At 51.0% G+C, this 15956-nt stretch overlaps 1 protein-coding gene across 2 annotated transcripts in view; it reads left to right on the plus strand.

Moving 5' to 3' along the window:
- Window positions 1-15158, plus strand: part of DOCK1 (dedicator of cytokinesis 1) — a 484546-nt gene extending 469388 nt beyond the window's left edge. For both annotated transcript variants that reach the window (XM_031460760.2, XM_064488534.1), the window contains exons 49-52: window positions 2884-3082; window positions 7894-8047; window positions 10746-10897; window positions 14153-15158. In XM_031460760.2, coding sequence (XP_031316620.2) covers window positions 2884-3082; window positions 7894-8047; window positions 10746-10897; window positions 14153-14248 — 601 coding nt within the window. In that variant the 3' untranslated portion in view covers window positions 14249-15158. The remainder of the gene's footprint in view (window positions 1-2883; window positions 3083-7893; window positions 8048-10745; window positions 10898-14152) is intronic.
- Window positions 15159-15956: the final 798 nt, after the last annotated feature.

Here is a 15956-nt window from a genome sequence, read left to right on the forward strand (position 1 = left end):
CGACGTGCAGACACAAACTTCCAGGGCACCCCGAGGGACAGTTCCAATCCAAGTGCCCGTGGTTTCCACCGACCAGTGTGCCCAATGGATGGTTGAAAACTGTTCCCACATTTTTTTTTCATAACAGTAACTTTTATCAGTGTCTGTTCCTTATAAGGCCAAGACCATATGGAAATTCTCCATTCAGAAGTATTTAAATCATGTGTGCTTGTCACTTAGAGCAAGATTGCTAAAGAAATTTAATTTGACTTCTCCCCAAGAAAATCCCCAGGCTAGTTATGAAAAGGTTTTTATATTTCCAGAAATGTAGCAAGGAGGGTAGAAAGAGATCCAGAGGTTTTAGGCAGAAGACTGGTGTCCCGCACGTGTAACTACATGAGTTCCGGCTGTTGCCTCCTTCCCAGGAGTCATCTGTTTAGCCTTGAACTAGAAGCCATCTTTATCAGAGTCCAGATTTTTGTGCATTCTCAGGGTTGCCACCCTTACCTACGTAGCAAACGTGGAGGAAATGAAGCTTTGGTCCCAAACAGTGCAGGTAATGTGCCAAATAAAGTTCATTCTGCCAGTAGTTGCTTCTCATAATGTGAAAAATTTTAAACTCAGCCTGTCTTCCTCTTTGTTCTTTATACACTCGTCTGGATTTCACAGCACAGGTTTTTCCCCTGAGCTAAAAGATGTCCACTAATCCTTTTTTTCTTTTTTCCTTCATGAATTATCACAAGTTCTGCAAAACCTGGAATAAAATCATGAAGATTTTTGATTATTGCTTGTAATATAATAGATATAATCTTTAACGCCTTCTGGGTGTTGATTTATTGGTTTTTGTATATCCAGCTGGAAAAGTCCAGGTGTCCCAGAATGCCTTAATGATCACAGTCAATACTGGTGTATTTCATCAGTCATTTTCAAGTATTTATTATGGAAAATTTCAGACATGAACAAAGGGGACAGAAGAGATAATGGGGACCTGTGCCCACCCATAAGCCAACCTCAGCAACCTCAACTCCTAGCCCAGCTGTTTCAGTCTATGCCCCACCCTGTACCTCCTTCATATTACTCTGAAGCAAATCTCAAAATCATGTCATTTCCTCCATAAACATTTCAGTGTGCATTCTAACCGCAATCATACTACCCTTATCACATGCGAAAAATGAAGAGTCATTCCATATTATCATCCAGTACTGGTTTTAATTTCCAGTTGTGTCATAAATGTCAATTTTTTTTCGGTTTGTTTGAAACCTATCCAAATAAGATATTCACCTTGTGGTTGGTTGATACAGTTCTTTCATTCTCTTTTCATCAATAAGTTTCCCCTTCTACCTTTTTCTTTTCTGTTCCTTATAATTCATTTGTTGAAGAATCTAGGTTGCTTTCTGATGTAGCCTGGAGTTTGCTGATTGCACGCCCTATAGTGTTACTGAATGTGTATCTCTGTTCTGCGTATTTCCTGCAGACTGGTGGTCACTCCTAGTGGCTTGATCAGATTCAGGCTTGATCTGGGGACAGGACAACTTCATAGGTTCTTTCATTCAGAAGGACATCGTGTCTGACTCTCTTCCAGTGTTGTTAGCAGCTATTGACAATCAGTGCCTGCATTCAGTACCATTACTGTTGAAATCCTGCTGCCCGACCAGTTTTATTGGGAGAAACAAAAGTTAGGAAATGTGATTCTTGCTCTTGGCCATCTGTATCTCCTGTGGATTTGAAATGTGGTTTTGTGAATGATGCACCTAAGTGTCGATTTCCACGTTACCTCTCCCGTGTTGGTAAGCCACATTGCTGTCATGATCTTTTTAATCAGAGCAGTGGTTTTGCTGTAAATGTCCCATTCACAAATGAGTTTAAAAGAAACCACAGCAAGGATGAAAATGTGATTGGCTTTCCACGCTTCTTTTTCTTTCAGTCAGTCTCCCCTTGAAGAAGCCAATTTAGTCTCCAGGCCTTCCAGGAAGTCAGGCTTGGAAGGTCGCAGTGGGGACTGAGAGCTCCCAAGGGCAGGCTCCCCAGACCCCGGTCCTGACCGTCCGCATTTCGGGGGCTGGGGTTTGCTTCCCCACTGGGCTCAGGGACTGCCTGGACACTGGGCAGCGGGGGGCTTCCGTGAACCCCTGTGGCCGACCGTTTGCTTCTCTTCACCGTGTGGGACCAATGGGTAGCCACATTCTGAAAACACATTAATCAAATCACAATTCAGGCTGTTTTTCCTACGGGACTGACTCTGGCTTCTTTTAAGAGATCATATCTCTTCTCAAATACCATTTTCACTTCATTTCATTTTGTGGATGGGGCCATCCAGCCCACAGTGGTCAGAGGACGTGCAGTGACACCAGTAGGTGGCAGAGCTGGAACCCACATCCTCTGTTTCAAGCTCGGTTCTCGGCTGAAGAACTGAGGGCATCTCCACACATTTGGCTCATTTCTCACGGAGGCATCTCCCTGTGTATCAATACAGATGGCCCCTGCTTGAGCATCTGTCCACTTCTCCTCACTGCATGCGTGAATATTTCAGTATGAATCTCTAAAAGATGAGGGCTTCCCTTCTGAAATAGACCCCAATACCACCCTCCCCTCGTAAATGAACAATAGTCGCTGGATGTTGTCATCACGGATCCAGCCAGACTTCGCGTTTCCCCCATGGTCCTACAGGTGTTCTGTTTTTTCCAGTTTATTTTTATCGAGAAGCAAAACCACAATGATTGCAATCAGTAATACATACCGAAGTCTCCACTGGTCTCCCTTTTAAAATCATTTCTTTCCTTGTAAAATTGGGCAGTTCCTGGTCAGCGCTTGGCTCACGTTGAGTGACGTTATGTGTGCCTGCAGGGTGAACAGCAGCGGTTGTCCTATTAAGATGTCAATGATTTAAAGAACCATTTCCTTTAGGTTCGCTCTGGAGCCGCTCCTGCCAAAGAAAATGCACTCCCGGTCCCAGGACAAGCTGGACAAGGACGACCCGGATAAAGAGAAGAAGGACAAGAAGAAGGAAAAAAGGAACAGCAAGCATCAAGAGATATTTGATAAAGAATTTAAACCCACCGACATTCCCCTGCAGCAGTCGGAGGCTGTGATCCTTTCAGAAACGGTAATTTCACAGGGAGCCTTCCCTCCCTCGCTGTACGGTAGCTGCCGGGACCTGTCTTTCCTCTACATATAGCCAAGGGGGCTGTCAATTGGATTTCATTGAATTGGCTATGAAATAGTCACTTAAAACTCTGGCGTCTCCCGCAGCCCTCCCCTTATATAACCTGATGCTGACTGGCATCCAGAGGCGCAGAATAGAGCTGCCTCTCTTCTGAGGACGCCTGTCTTCGCCTCCATCCTCCATCCTGAAAGGGGTCAGTGCGGGGCCAGCTGTCAGCAGGACCCACATGGGTCTAGGCTTTCCAGCCAAGTTGGACTTGCTTCCATGATACATTCAGACATCTCAGGAGGTGAACAGGAATGCTTCTGCTGTCAGAAAACTGTGCTCTGTGCCCAGCTAACACTGTTCCCTCGCCCCTTCCTGACCAGAAATCGCTAAGCCACAGTTTCTGCCCGGGTGTTATAATCTGCTCGGCCAGTGTCCCGGAGCCCCTTCCCGCGGGGCGGTGCCAGCTGCCCGTGTGCTGTGTTATCCTCCCTGCCTCGTCTGCTCCCTGCTTAAATCCCTTGGCCATTTTTCAGAAGGATTTTCGGGGACTTAACAGGACGCGTGCCAGTTAGTTGACATTAAAAACGGATCCCAGCAGGGACTCTCGTTCATCCCGAGTCCGGGGTGTGTGACGGCCCTGAGACCCAGGCAGCACGCTCTCGTCCCAGGGCTGCACCTGCAGGCTGCCACTCCCAGCAGCGCAGAGCGACGGTTAGAGTCTGAGCGCAAAGATGAGGCACAGACAGCTTCTGGGATGAACTTTATTCAGAAAGTGCTATTTGTAGACTGGAAACAAATAAAGAAGAGGCTCTCATAGGCTGTCAGCTTCAAAGGTTAAGTCAGGCTTAGGGCTGCCTCCGCCTTGAAAGAGAGGCGGCGGCCAGGGGTGTGCCTCCCCTGGGTGGGAGCCCACGACCTGTCCTGGTTGTCACTGAAGGGCTGCTTGATCAGAGCGCTCGGGTGGGACCACCTTTTCATAAGACCTGCTTCACTGCTTGTTTGTTTCTTGATCACCAGAGGGTATGTTTCATCCAGATTACGCGCCACCGAGACCAGCAGTCACACGCTGGTCAAGGAGACCCCAGAGCTGCGACTACGGTCTTCATGAAGGCGGACGCCCTTGTGAGGCGTTTGGGCTGTGTGTTTGTGCAGCAGGCAGGCCCCCAAGGGTGGGGGGCCCTGGGGAGGGACTGGCCAGAGGCTAGTACTAAGCACTCAGGTGCAGGACCTCCCACAGGGGGGCTAAGAGGTTTCTGCCGACCATCCCGTGTTCCCTGTCCGCTCTTCTGGGAAGTTGAGAAGCTAGCAACCCTGCTGGGACTGGCCAACATGCCTTTCTCTCAAGTTTCCCGACACCGTAACTGGGTGGAGGAATTAACAGAAACATTTTTTGAATATTTACTGAGTGCAGACACTGTGCAAGTCTTTCATACATTTTTATTTAAGCTCTACTTCGAGTTGTTAAAATCGAGGGCCTCAGAGAATTTGAGCCAAGTGACAGAGCTGATGAGAATTAAGTTGTGTGAAGTCAAAGGACGTTCCTGGCTTGGCCATCACAGTACAAGTTCTGTCCCTCCCCGCCGTGGCTCTGCTCTCCTGCAGAGACACCACTAGCAAAGATGGGCTGAGTTCAGCACAAAGTGGGGCCCCCAGTAGCTGGCCTGGAGTACCCTCAGCAAATCCACAAGAACGCACCAGAACCTTGACCCCCCCCCCAATGCCAGCCTCCAAGGATTCTCAGAATGACCACAGCTGCAGCTCGAGGGGCCAGAAATCTGACCTCTCACTGTGGGCAGACTTGCTGTCCTTGATCCAGCGTGACAGGTGTTGGCCAAGTCTGTGAGTACAGTTAGGCACCTGCAGCCTGTTTCCTATTCCAGCTTCCATGGGTTACCGAGTCCAAACTCATCTGCTCACTACACGACAGGCCAATAAATCAGGAGATGACATGTTGGGGCAAAGAATAACAACTTTGTTCAGAAAGCCAGCAGACTGAGAAGGTGGGGAACTAATGTCCTGGAGAATCGTCTTCCCCAAGTCAGCATTCAGGCTCCTTTTATACTAAAAAGGGGAGGGGGTGTGGGTGGTTGTTGCAGACTTCTTGGTGTCAGAATCCTTTGTTCTTGGAGCTGTCCACCTGGGTCAGGTCAGGATGTCGCTGTAAACCTCCAACAAGACAAACTGTTATTCTCTGTTCTGTAACTTTTTATCTCTATATGAAGGAAAAAGTGTTCTGCCCTTAAAGGTCAGAGCCTTGAGCATGGGCTGCCCTGTACATTTCAGGCTCAAGGCAACGTTCTTTTACAAAAGACACAGAGCCAGCATGACTGAGCGCGGGCAACAGAGCGCAGGGTTAGAGGTAAAGGAGCAGAGCCAACAGGGGGTCAGACTTGTTCTTCCCTGTCACCCACGTGCATGGGACTGGCCAAGAGCTGCCGGACAGAGCAGGTGCGCCGGTGGGGTCTGTGGGAGGGAGGTTTGCTGGGTGGCGGCGGCAGCCCCACTCCTGGAGTGGCGCTCTGGGCCTCTGGGGTTGCCCTGCTCTGCATCCATTGGGCCTCCCCACACTTCTGCGGGGCTGAGCTCAGCTTCCTTCCTGAATCTGCATCATCAGTAATTTCATGCCCTTTAGCTGAGCCTCTCAGAGCCTGGGCAGGAGAGGGGCCCTCCAGGTGCAGTGTGCATCTCCCCAGTGAAGTATCCTGCTGCTGTCTGAGCCGTCAGGATGGGGTCGGGACGATAGGAGACGCACCCAGCAATGCCTGAGTCCCTGTCGCCAGGTCCCACACACACGCACCCAGGCAGGGCCCCAAGAAGTTCCCACACACGCGCACCCAGGCAGGGCCCCGAGGTCAACCAGGCTACCCCGGCCTCCCACGGCAGCTGGGCTGCAGGGACCTCGCCGGTTCCTGCAGATGAGGGATGACGCCTGGCATCCAGAGTCTGCCTCACTGGCACAGGATCGTTCTGGAAGGCAGCCGGGTGGCCAGTGTCCCCTCCCTCACCCCACCTACCAAAAGGCGTAAGCCGTTTTCTCCTCCCTCCAGCCTCGGTAGCCTCCAGGGAGGCCCTACCTTTGCAGACCACTTAGGGCCCACACTGCCCCCCACCTGCTCTGCCGCGGGCCCTCACCAGCAGGTCCACCCACCAGGCCCGGGAATCAAGCCCCAGCACCAGCCTGGGAGCCCTGCCTGCCTGCCCCGCCTGGCCCAGAGGGGAGATATTGATTCCCCCTTTTCTGCTGGGTTAATAACTTTTCTAATTACTCCTCCTTCACAGTGTTTTGAACTGCTCGTGCTCCCCGAGGCCTCATGATCTGAGACCAAGTTCTCAGAAATAGAGAAATAAAACTTCTTGGTGTTACAAACAAGGAGAAGGCTTAGGTGGGAAAAGTCAAGTGCATCCAAAAGTCAGAGACTGGCAGGAAAAAGCGCGATGAAAAGCAGACAGCATCCCTACCCAGTAATAGTGTAGCGTGAGCAAGGAGACAGGGAGTGAGTAAAGGGAATCCTTCAGTAAGCTTCTAGCCTTTCACGTACCTGCCAAGGAGGACCGAGGAGCCAGGAGCCTGCGGTGTGCTGGCCGCTGAGCTGGTCTCTGATTCCACTCTTGACCCTTTGGAGCGTCCCCTGTGTGCTCTCACCTGCTCTGAGTGGCCCATGCGGGACTCTGCTGTCTCACATTTATGCTCCAGAAACACGTGATGTGACACCCACCCACCCCACCCCCCCCCCGACTGGGTGAGGAGTCTCCCGGGAGGCCTGCAATCCCTGGGCTGCTGTGTCCAAGTGCTGCACACTGGGCAGCCTAGGGAGCAGGGTTTGGCTGCCTCACGGTTCTGGAGGCTGGACGTCCAAGCTCCAAGTGTCAGCAGGGCGGGTTCCCTCTGAGCTGTGAGGGGAGTCTGTTCCAGGCCCTCCCCCAGCGTCTCATGGTCTACCAGCAGTCTCTGGCGTGGCTCGTCCTGTAGAAGCGTCATCCTGACCTCTGCCCTCATCTTCACACGGTGCTCTTGTCGCCAAGCCCAGGCGCGTTCTGCTCGCCACACCACAGGCCAACACATCGGGAGTGAGCCGCTGGGGCAAAGAATAACAACTTTGTTCAGAAAGCCAGCAGACCAAGAATACGGGGGAATAGTGTCCAGGAGAACCATCTCGTCCAAGTCAGAATTAAGGCTCCTTTTATACTAAAAAGGGGAGCGGGTGTGGGTGGTTGTTGCAAACTGCTTGGTGTTGGAATCCTTTGTTCTTGCCGCTGACCACCTGGGTCAGGTCGTGATGTCCCTGTAAACCTCCAGTAAGACGTGTTATTTTCTGTTCTGTAACTTTTTATCTCTGTATGAATGGGAAAGTGTCCTACGCTTACAGGTCAGAGCCTTCAGGATAGGTACCCTGTGTATTTCAGACTCTAGGCAGCATTCTTTTATAGAAGGTGCAGAACCAGCATGACTAAGCATGACTAAGCCCAGGGTTAGAGCCAAAGGAGCAGATCTAATACGGAGTCAGGTTTGTCCTTCCCTGTTACACTGCCCCTGTGTGCATGGGTGTGTGTCCCAATTACCCCCTTATATAATAACACCAATCAGATTGGATCAGGACCCACCAGAATAACCAAATCTTAACTTGAAGATCTGCAAAGACCCTGTTTCCAGCTAAGGTTGTATTCACAGGTCCTGGGAGTTCGGGCTTCAGCATCTGAATTTTTGTGGTGACATAACTCAGCCCGTGGCAGACCCTAACTCTGCTTCTGTCCCTCCGACATAGATAAGTCCCCTGCGGCCCCAGAGACCGAAGAGCCAGGTGATCAACGTCATCGGGAGTGAAAGGCGCTTCTCCGTGTCCCCGTCGTCGCCGTCCTCCCAGCACACGCCCCCTCCGGTCACGCCGCGGGCCAAGCTCAGCTTCAGTTTGCAGTCCAGTAAGTGGGACCTTCACATCCGAATTCATGACCTTGTTCTGTGACCTCCCCCTTGACCGAAGGCTCTGAAGTTAGACCCACCTCCTCTCCTTCCAGCCGATGGAGAGAGTTTTGACAGGCACCTGACTTACGGGGAGTGTCCGCAAAGAAAATCAGGCCAAAGCCCCGTCGCGGGCTCCTGGCGTCCTGGGCGAAAGGGGTGGGGCTGGTCCAGGCTCTCCAAACCTCCTGTGCCCTTGGGGAGACGGAGGCACAGGGAGTGCCCCCCGTTTCCTGTCACAGGATCACGCCGCCCACAGGGACCTTGTGTCCAAGAGGAACAGGAAGGGAAGACCCACTTCCGGGCTGTGCTGAGGGGCTCAGGGTATAACTTGCTTTCCAGCTTTGCCCAGTTTCTAGGGGGCTGCAGTGTATCGCCACAAACTTGGTGGCCTGAACAACAGAGATTCATTCTCTCGCAGCCGGGAGGCTGGAAGTCTGAAATCAAGGCATCGACAGCCTTGCTTCCTTCTGGAGGCTCAGGGAGAATCTGTGCTGACTCGTCCAGTGCTGGTGGCATCCTTGGTGTTCCTTGGCTTGTGACAGCATCACTCCAGTCCCTCCTCTCTCTTCACATGCCTTGTTCTCTGTGTTTCCGTGTTCTCACCTCTTCTTACAGACACTAGTCTTGGGACTTAGGGCCCACCCCAAATCCAGGGTGGTCTCACCTCGAGATCCTTAACAGTCACACCTGCAAAGACCCTATTTCCAAAGAAGGCCATATTCTGGGGATCTGGGTGGATGGGAATCGGGGAGGGATGCCGTGGAACCCGCTGCAGCTGGCAACCAGCTTTCCACCACTAAGGTCAGGCCGGCCAGGGAGCTGAAATCCCGGCAGCAAGAAGGTAGCAGGGAGTGAGGGCGGCCGCAGAGCAGGCGAGGCCAGGAGAAGCCACTTGCCTTCCAGCGGCCGGAGGAGTCCGGGGGCGGGCGCTCTGCGCTGTGGAGCGGCTTGTGCAGGGCCGCAAACGCCTGTCCTCAGCACCTGCTTCCTTCTTGCTGAAGGGCAGCAGTGGTGATTCCAGAGCATCCGGTCAGTCTTGAGTCAAGGTTACAACAGCAGTTGAGGCTGAGGCGCTGAGAGTTTCTGGGCGCTGGAAAGGAGACGGTCTCTGGGTGTCATGGCTTCGCATCCTTATGCTATAACCAAATGATCTTCAAAAACATTTTATTAAATTTTTTTATAAATAGTTGAAAACGGGCACCACTGCAACTGCTAAGGAGAACACTTTGGTGGTTCCTCGAAGTGAAACACAGAACCTCCATGTGCCCCAGCAGGTCGGCTCTTGGGCATTTGCCCCAGAGAACTGAAAACCAGGACTCAAGCGGATACTTCCACGCGCGTGTTCATAACTGCAATACCCACCGTAGCCCAAAGGTGGAAACAACCCAAATCTCCATCCACTGATGAATAGTTCATCAAAAACGTGCATCCAGAGAAACATCCACTCAATGGAATATTATCCAGCCACTAAGAAAAAGAAGTTCTGGTACACGCTGCAACACAGGGGAACCCTGAAAACACTGTTGAGTGAAGTAAGCCAAGACAAACATTAGATGATCCAAATTATATGAAATAAAATAAATTCCTGGAGACAGAAGGTAGACTGGAGATTGTCAGGGCTTGGTGGGGAGGGCGGAGGGGGAACCACTGCTTTGTGGGCAGAACTTTTGTGTGTGGGGTGATGAAACAGATGTGTGTGTGACGGTGGCAGCGCGTTATGAGTGTGATCAGTGCCACGACGTGTACACTTAACAATGGTGAAAATGGCATCTTTAAAGAAGTAACCCAGTGAAAACGACTGAGCAGCCGGTCACGAGGGCAGTCCCTCGGTCACAGGCCTTCTCACTGCTGAGTCAGCTGCGGGGCTTCCTGGTGAATCGACACAGCTCTTCCTAGGCCGTGGAGGGTATTTTTTTTGTAACCACGTGGATCATCGAGGAAAACTTTAAAAGAAACCCAGCAGCAACAATGTCCATTTTTCTCTCTTTAACATAAAAGACAAATTCTTTCTAAGAGTCTGAGAAAATACGTTGTCTTAATGATCGTCCCTCCTCCGCTTGTAAACGACCCCCGTTCGGATTGCTTTAGAAATCAACTGGGCTTCCCCCTTGGTGTCTGTAAGGCAGTGACCTCAGGGGCTGCCACTGCTAACAACTTCATTTCGTACAATCACGGGTTTTCCTGCTGTGAGGGTTTTGAAAGGCAGGTGGCTGGCTGCGGGCTGCACCATCAGACGTGGCTTAGTGAAGCTCCCCAGGGAGTCACTGCATGCAGGAGGCGGGGTGCAGAGTCCTGGCCGGGCTCTGAAACCTCTAAGTCTAGGCAGTCCTTGTGACACCGAGCTGTGTAGATGCCACCAAGGCAGGGGGGCCGAGGCGGGATCGGCTGTTTTTCCAGTGGTCTGGTCTCCCTTAAGCTCAGGTTTTAGGGGTCTCATGGCGGTTAGTGTTCTCTCTCTAGAACGTGCCCTCGGGAGGGGATGTCAGCCCTGCGTGCCCTGCCCCTCCCTGCTCTCTCCTCTGCCCTGTGAACCAGCATTTCTGTGGGATGAAGTGCTCCCGCCTCCCTGCCTCTCCCGAGAGAGCACCAAGCAGCCGGTGTGCATTCACGCCAGGTGGGAATGTGGGTTTGATTCGAATCCACCCACTTTTCCAGGTTTGGAGCTGAATGGCATGACCGGGCTGGACGTGGCCGAGGTTCCGCCCCCTCTGCCTCTCAAAGGCACCACGGCCGACTATGGGACCTTGACGGAGAACCTGGACTTGATGGGCTCACCCACGCCCCCACCCCCGCCTCCTCACCAGAGGGTAAGTCAGGACTCGGAATCGCGGGGGTTTCATGTCCTTCCCTCCACAAAATAGAAACCTGCTCCCTGATATTAGCGTGTTTACTCTGGGCAGGCGGAGATTTGATTTGGAGGAAAGAGGTCGCTAGGGGTAGAACCCGGGTGTGTGACCCATGGTTCCTGTGTCATCAGAACAAGGCAAAGGGGGATGTTCCAGCCGGTGGATCGAAGGGCCAGGCTTGACCTGCGAGGGCATTCCACTTGGGGTGCAATTCTTATGACAGTTTGGTTTTGAAAAGTAGCTTTGGGATGGAGAGGTCTGTCTGACTTTCTTAAGAAGCTGGTCGATGCTGCGCTGCACAGGGACGTGCTCCTCTGGGACCCCAGCCCGGCCCTCGAGAAGCCCCTGTCCCAGCTGTTCCTGCAGGCAGCCCCACCCTCGCCCTGGCCACTGCTATTGTTGGAGACTTTTTCACTGAATTCCAAGTTTATTATTTCTCCTTCTCCTCCTCCTCCTTCTTTTTTTTAGTGGCTTAAAATAACAAACATGTATTATTATTTTAAATTTTTTTTTTCCTGGGGGGAGGTAATTAAGTTTTTATTTATTTATTTTTAATGGAGAGACTGCAGATTGAACCCAGGACCTTGTGCATGCTAAGCATGTGCTCTACCACTGAGCTACACCCTCTCCCTATTATTTTTTTTAGTGGCTTAAAATAACAAACATTTATGTTTTTTTGTTTGTTATTTTAAGCCACTGGGAAAAAAAAAAAGCTCCCTCTTCTTGTGAGAGGAGTGGAAGAGAGAGGGGATCTCTTTACAGAATATTATTGAATTATTCCTTTTGTGCAAGAAAACTAAACATGCAGAGGGGCCCCATCTTTGGTGCTGGAGGGATGAACTGTCCTTGTGAGGCTGCAGTGCCTTTCAGATCTACCCTCTGGCCCTAGAGGTGCCACGACGGGGGACCAGCCCTGGTGAAGGGACCCGGTGCCCCATGGTGGCTTTTCAGGAAGCTGGAATGTTTCATAGCAACTAAAGAAACGTAAGCCTGCTCTTTCCTGCAGATTTCAACTACAAGTTAGAATGAAAGGAGACACAGGGAGCTGAGAGAGAACACTGGCTGGTTGGGGTGTTGTTTTCCTAACAGCTTAGCCAACTGATGACATCTTTACTTTCATATCTTGATTTTACTGGAAAAACAACCCCCCACCTCCACCCACCCCGGCCCTGGTCTCCATACCCCCGTGAACTGAACACTCAGAACTTGGAAGTGGGAGCAAATTCATTTTTGTTACAAATCAACTCAACAGCAACATTTGATCATCTCAGCTTCTGGGAGGCATCGTCTAAGACACCGATGCCACCACTGTGGGCGGAGGGAAGAACACGCGCACACACGCTTGGGCCCCATTGACAGTGGAGTGGTGAATTCCACTCCACTGATGACCCGACTCTCCTTGCTGTTGGCTTCCTATTTGGTTCACCTGCAGCCGAGGGCACATGCAGGACGCCCGCCTGTGGGTTTGGATGTCGTCACTGGAACCAGTAGGGTTTCAGGGGGCCATTGTAGAATAAGGATGATTTATCCTATATGGGGATGAGCCACATCCCCATCCCTCTCACTGACTGGCCCCGGGCTTATAGTTAACTCTAGTCCTCTCCCTTTAAGCTGTCGTTTCTTTCAGAATGGCTCTTGGAACCAACAATCTGAGCCATCATGTCACTCAGAAGTGAAGAGCCCGCCATGCTCGTGTTTGGCGCCAAGGGGCACCCAGAGCATGTGCTTGTGTCCGGCTGTTGGCCTGGCCCTGTGTCACCTGTGGCTTCCACGAGTAAACAAGCAACATTTATCAGACCCAGAAATCGGTGCTTCTCTTCAGTGCTCTTACCAACTTAAAAAATGTACAAGTCAATTCTTTTACTGCCCCTGTTGTAATGTTAAATGCCCTCATATCAGTTCTGCTTTTCTGCATTTATTCCCTACTCTCCGTTAGGCCCTAGATCACTTCCGTATTTATTTGTTGCGAATCAGGGGGAAATCTGGGCAGTGAGCAAGAGACTGCTTCATCACTATTATGTCCTTGAAACACCTTTTCTCACATTGAGCTAAATGTGAACCTCCACGGAGAGGCTGTTAAAAATCCACCCTCACCCTTCGTTGGAGGACAGTGCTTTGTGGTTTCATTCTGGTGTGTTCTACCTGCGGCGTGCCCGCGCTTTTCCTGCTGTTTATTTGTTCATCTGCTCATTCATTCACTCATTCATTCACTTGTTCACTCGCTCACTCATTCATTTACCTATTTGGTCAACACATCTTAACCTCTCGTGCATGTCCGGTGTCCGTGATGGGCGTGAGGGTTCCCAGGGCAAGGGACCAGCTGCCCTCCACCAGTCACACCCTGGCAGGTCCATTCAGTTTTTCCCATCACCTTTCCAGCTGTAAATTCATTCCTGGGAATCTAACGCAGACTGTGGCTCATGGACCATATCCAGCCCATCACTTGTTTTTGTAAATAAAGTTTTATTGGGACACGGCTTCACCCATTTCATGACATCCTGTGCTTCTCTTATGAAGAGTTTATACCTTTTCTCCTAACTTTGTTCATCCCCCTCCATTTGCAGTTTTGCAAGAGACTGTGGATGAAAAACTCCTTTGTCAGTGGGTGACTTGGAATGGTGACCACTGGTGCCCATCGCCTGGCCGGCCCGCTCTAGTGGGGCCTTTCCATTTCAGAGAGCACGGAAGGCCTCTCACCCACCCCTGGAGAGCACCTCAGAGGACTTGATTGTCCCTGAACAGTTTCGGGACGTCTTCAGGGGTCATGAAGAGGGACACATGGGTCCTGATCAAGGGAGGCCCAGCTGTGGCACAGCCAGGCTGCCTGGGTGGCCCTGGGTCCTGCTTTGCCCACATTCACCTGTCCTTAACCACGTACACTGCCCAGCTCTGAAACTGGTCTGTTTCCAGGGGCCCTAGATCAGTCGCACGTGGATTTTAAAAAATCGCATGTGTGAAGACCAGTGGTCACCCTTCTCAGGGGCTGTGCAGACGCCTGAAGTGCTTTGTGAAAAGCGGCTAATCAGAGACAGGCCTGTGGCCACCAGCAGCAGACCTGCCAGCCCCCGCCGCAGGGAGGGGGCGGTTCCCAGTTCCCAGTTCCTGCCCAGGGGTGCAGACTGACTTGCCCTCGCCACCACCGGGCCAGGTCAGACCTACCAAGAGGCCATTTCTTTCCTGTCGGAGCGTCAACAATGTGCGTTTTCTGTCTTCTAGCATCTCCCGCCTCCGCTGCCCAGCAAGACCCCGCCCCCGCCCCCGCCCAAGACGACCCGCAAGCAGACCTCGGTGGACTCCGGGATCGTGCAGTGAAACCGCGGCACCGTCTGCAGGGCCAGCCGTCAGCCTCCCCCGCTCCCGCCTTCTTCCACGCCTGCCGGTTACCTCACCGGGCCCAGGATGTCTGACACTTAGCGCAATTGCTTTTCCTTTAACAGGAGCTCGGCTCCAGCCGTGGGGTGCGTGGCCTTTCGCATCGTGGGGCGAGGTGGCTATTGGTCTGGGATATGCTGTCGTGTTTATCAAAGTTGGAGGCTTCTGAGTCTGTCTGTCTTGACAGAGCCCAAGTCTTGCCCAAAAGTCTGTTCTTTTTGTGCCAAATGACACGTTAGCCAAGAGCCTGATGGATGTGAGTTTAGCCCAGTAAGGAGCGATGAGGCTTTTCCTGGAGCACCTGTGTAGAAAGTGAGCTTACGAGCCCTCATTGCTCGGGCCGAACCCCAGCTTCCTCCTGCAGGATGTTTTATCAACCCCCTCGCTGCACCTGGTTGTGTAACATGGTGTTGATTGACTGTCTCTTCAACCTCCACCAGGCGATTAAGGTCAGCCCTTTCGGGGAAGTTCCTGAATTCCTTCGGTATCATTTAAAATAGGATATTTCTCAGCTACTGAACAGTTACTAATTTATGGAGTGAAAACAACATTAAAAATACTGGATCAAGTGGAAAAATAAACCTGAGTAGAGGAAGATCAGTTTTCTCTCTTTTTTTTAAAAAAAAAACATGAGTACTACATTAGATGGTTTAAGTAGGTGATTCCTTCTTGTCCTCATTCTGTACAGAAAGTGTGTATATATGATGGTCTTTAGAAATTGTTTTCGTTTTTGTGGTCCTTCTGTTAATAGGTGCCTGCAAATGATTCTCAGTGTGTGTCCTGAAGTTTTAAGTGGGGGAAGTGTAAAAAAAAAAAGGAAATAAAGTTTTGTTGGTTTTTTTTTTTCAAAGCTGACGTCCTAAAAATGTTCGTGGACAATGAGTTAAAAAAAAAAAACTAACAATGTATAACCTAATATTTGTATTCTATCATCTATATTTTTTTATTCACTATAATCATGATACTCTTCTAGTAGGCTCAAAAGTTAATCATTGACAATGAAAAATAAAATGTCATTTAAAAAGATTCACAGTGTCTGACGAAGTATGTCTTTATCCCTCAGTGTCAAATATAAAAGCCGCTGTTTCTGTCCTGCTTTTGTTACCGAGTCCAAACTCGTTCTGCTCGCCACACGGCAGGACAGTAAATCGGGAGACGGGGAGTTGGGGCAAGGAATTGCGACTTTATTCGGAAGGCCAGCAGAGCGAGAGTATGGCAGACTAACGTCGTGGAGAACCGTCCTCCCCGAGTCAGCACTCAGGCTCCTTTTACACTAAAAGGGGAGGGGGGGTGGGTGGTGGTTGCAGACTTCGTGGTGTAGGCGCTGTTGGTGCAGGTTTCCTGTTCCACCAGAGCACAGGGCGTGCTCGGTCCCGCCCTCCAGGCCGGCCTCCCTGGCCTCGCCAGGGGCTCCCTCCCCCTCAGCCCCAGCCCCCCAGCCTCCAGGCCGGCCTCCCTGGGCTCCAGAGCTGGACAGTTGGTGACAAACACAACAGCTAGAAAAGGAAGACTGGACACGTTTTTACAAGTCTTACAGAAATTTACTAATATAAATTATAGAAATGCAAGTGTATTTACAAAAACAAAACCTCTCAAACTAGGCAGACACAACTTTCTTTTTTTTTTTTTTTTTTTTGCCTTTTAAATC

Source organism: Camelus dromedarius, chromosome 8 (genome assembly GCF_036321535.1).
Source record: "Camelus dromedarius isolate mCamDro1 chromosome 8, mCamDro1.pat, whole genome shotgun sequence".
NCBI lineage: Eukaryota > Metazoa > Chordata > Mammalia > Artiodactyla > Camelidae > Camelus > Camelus dromedarius.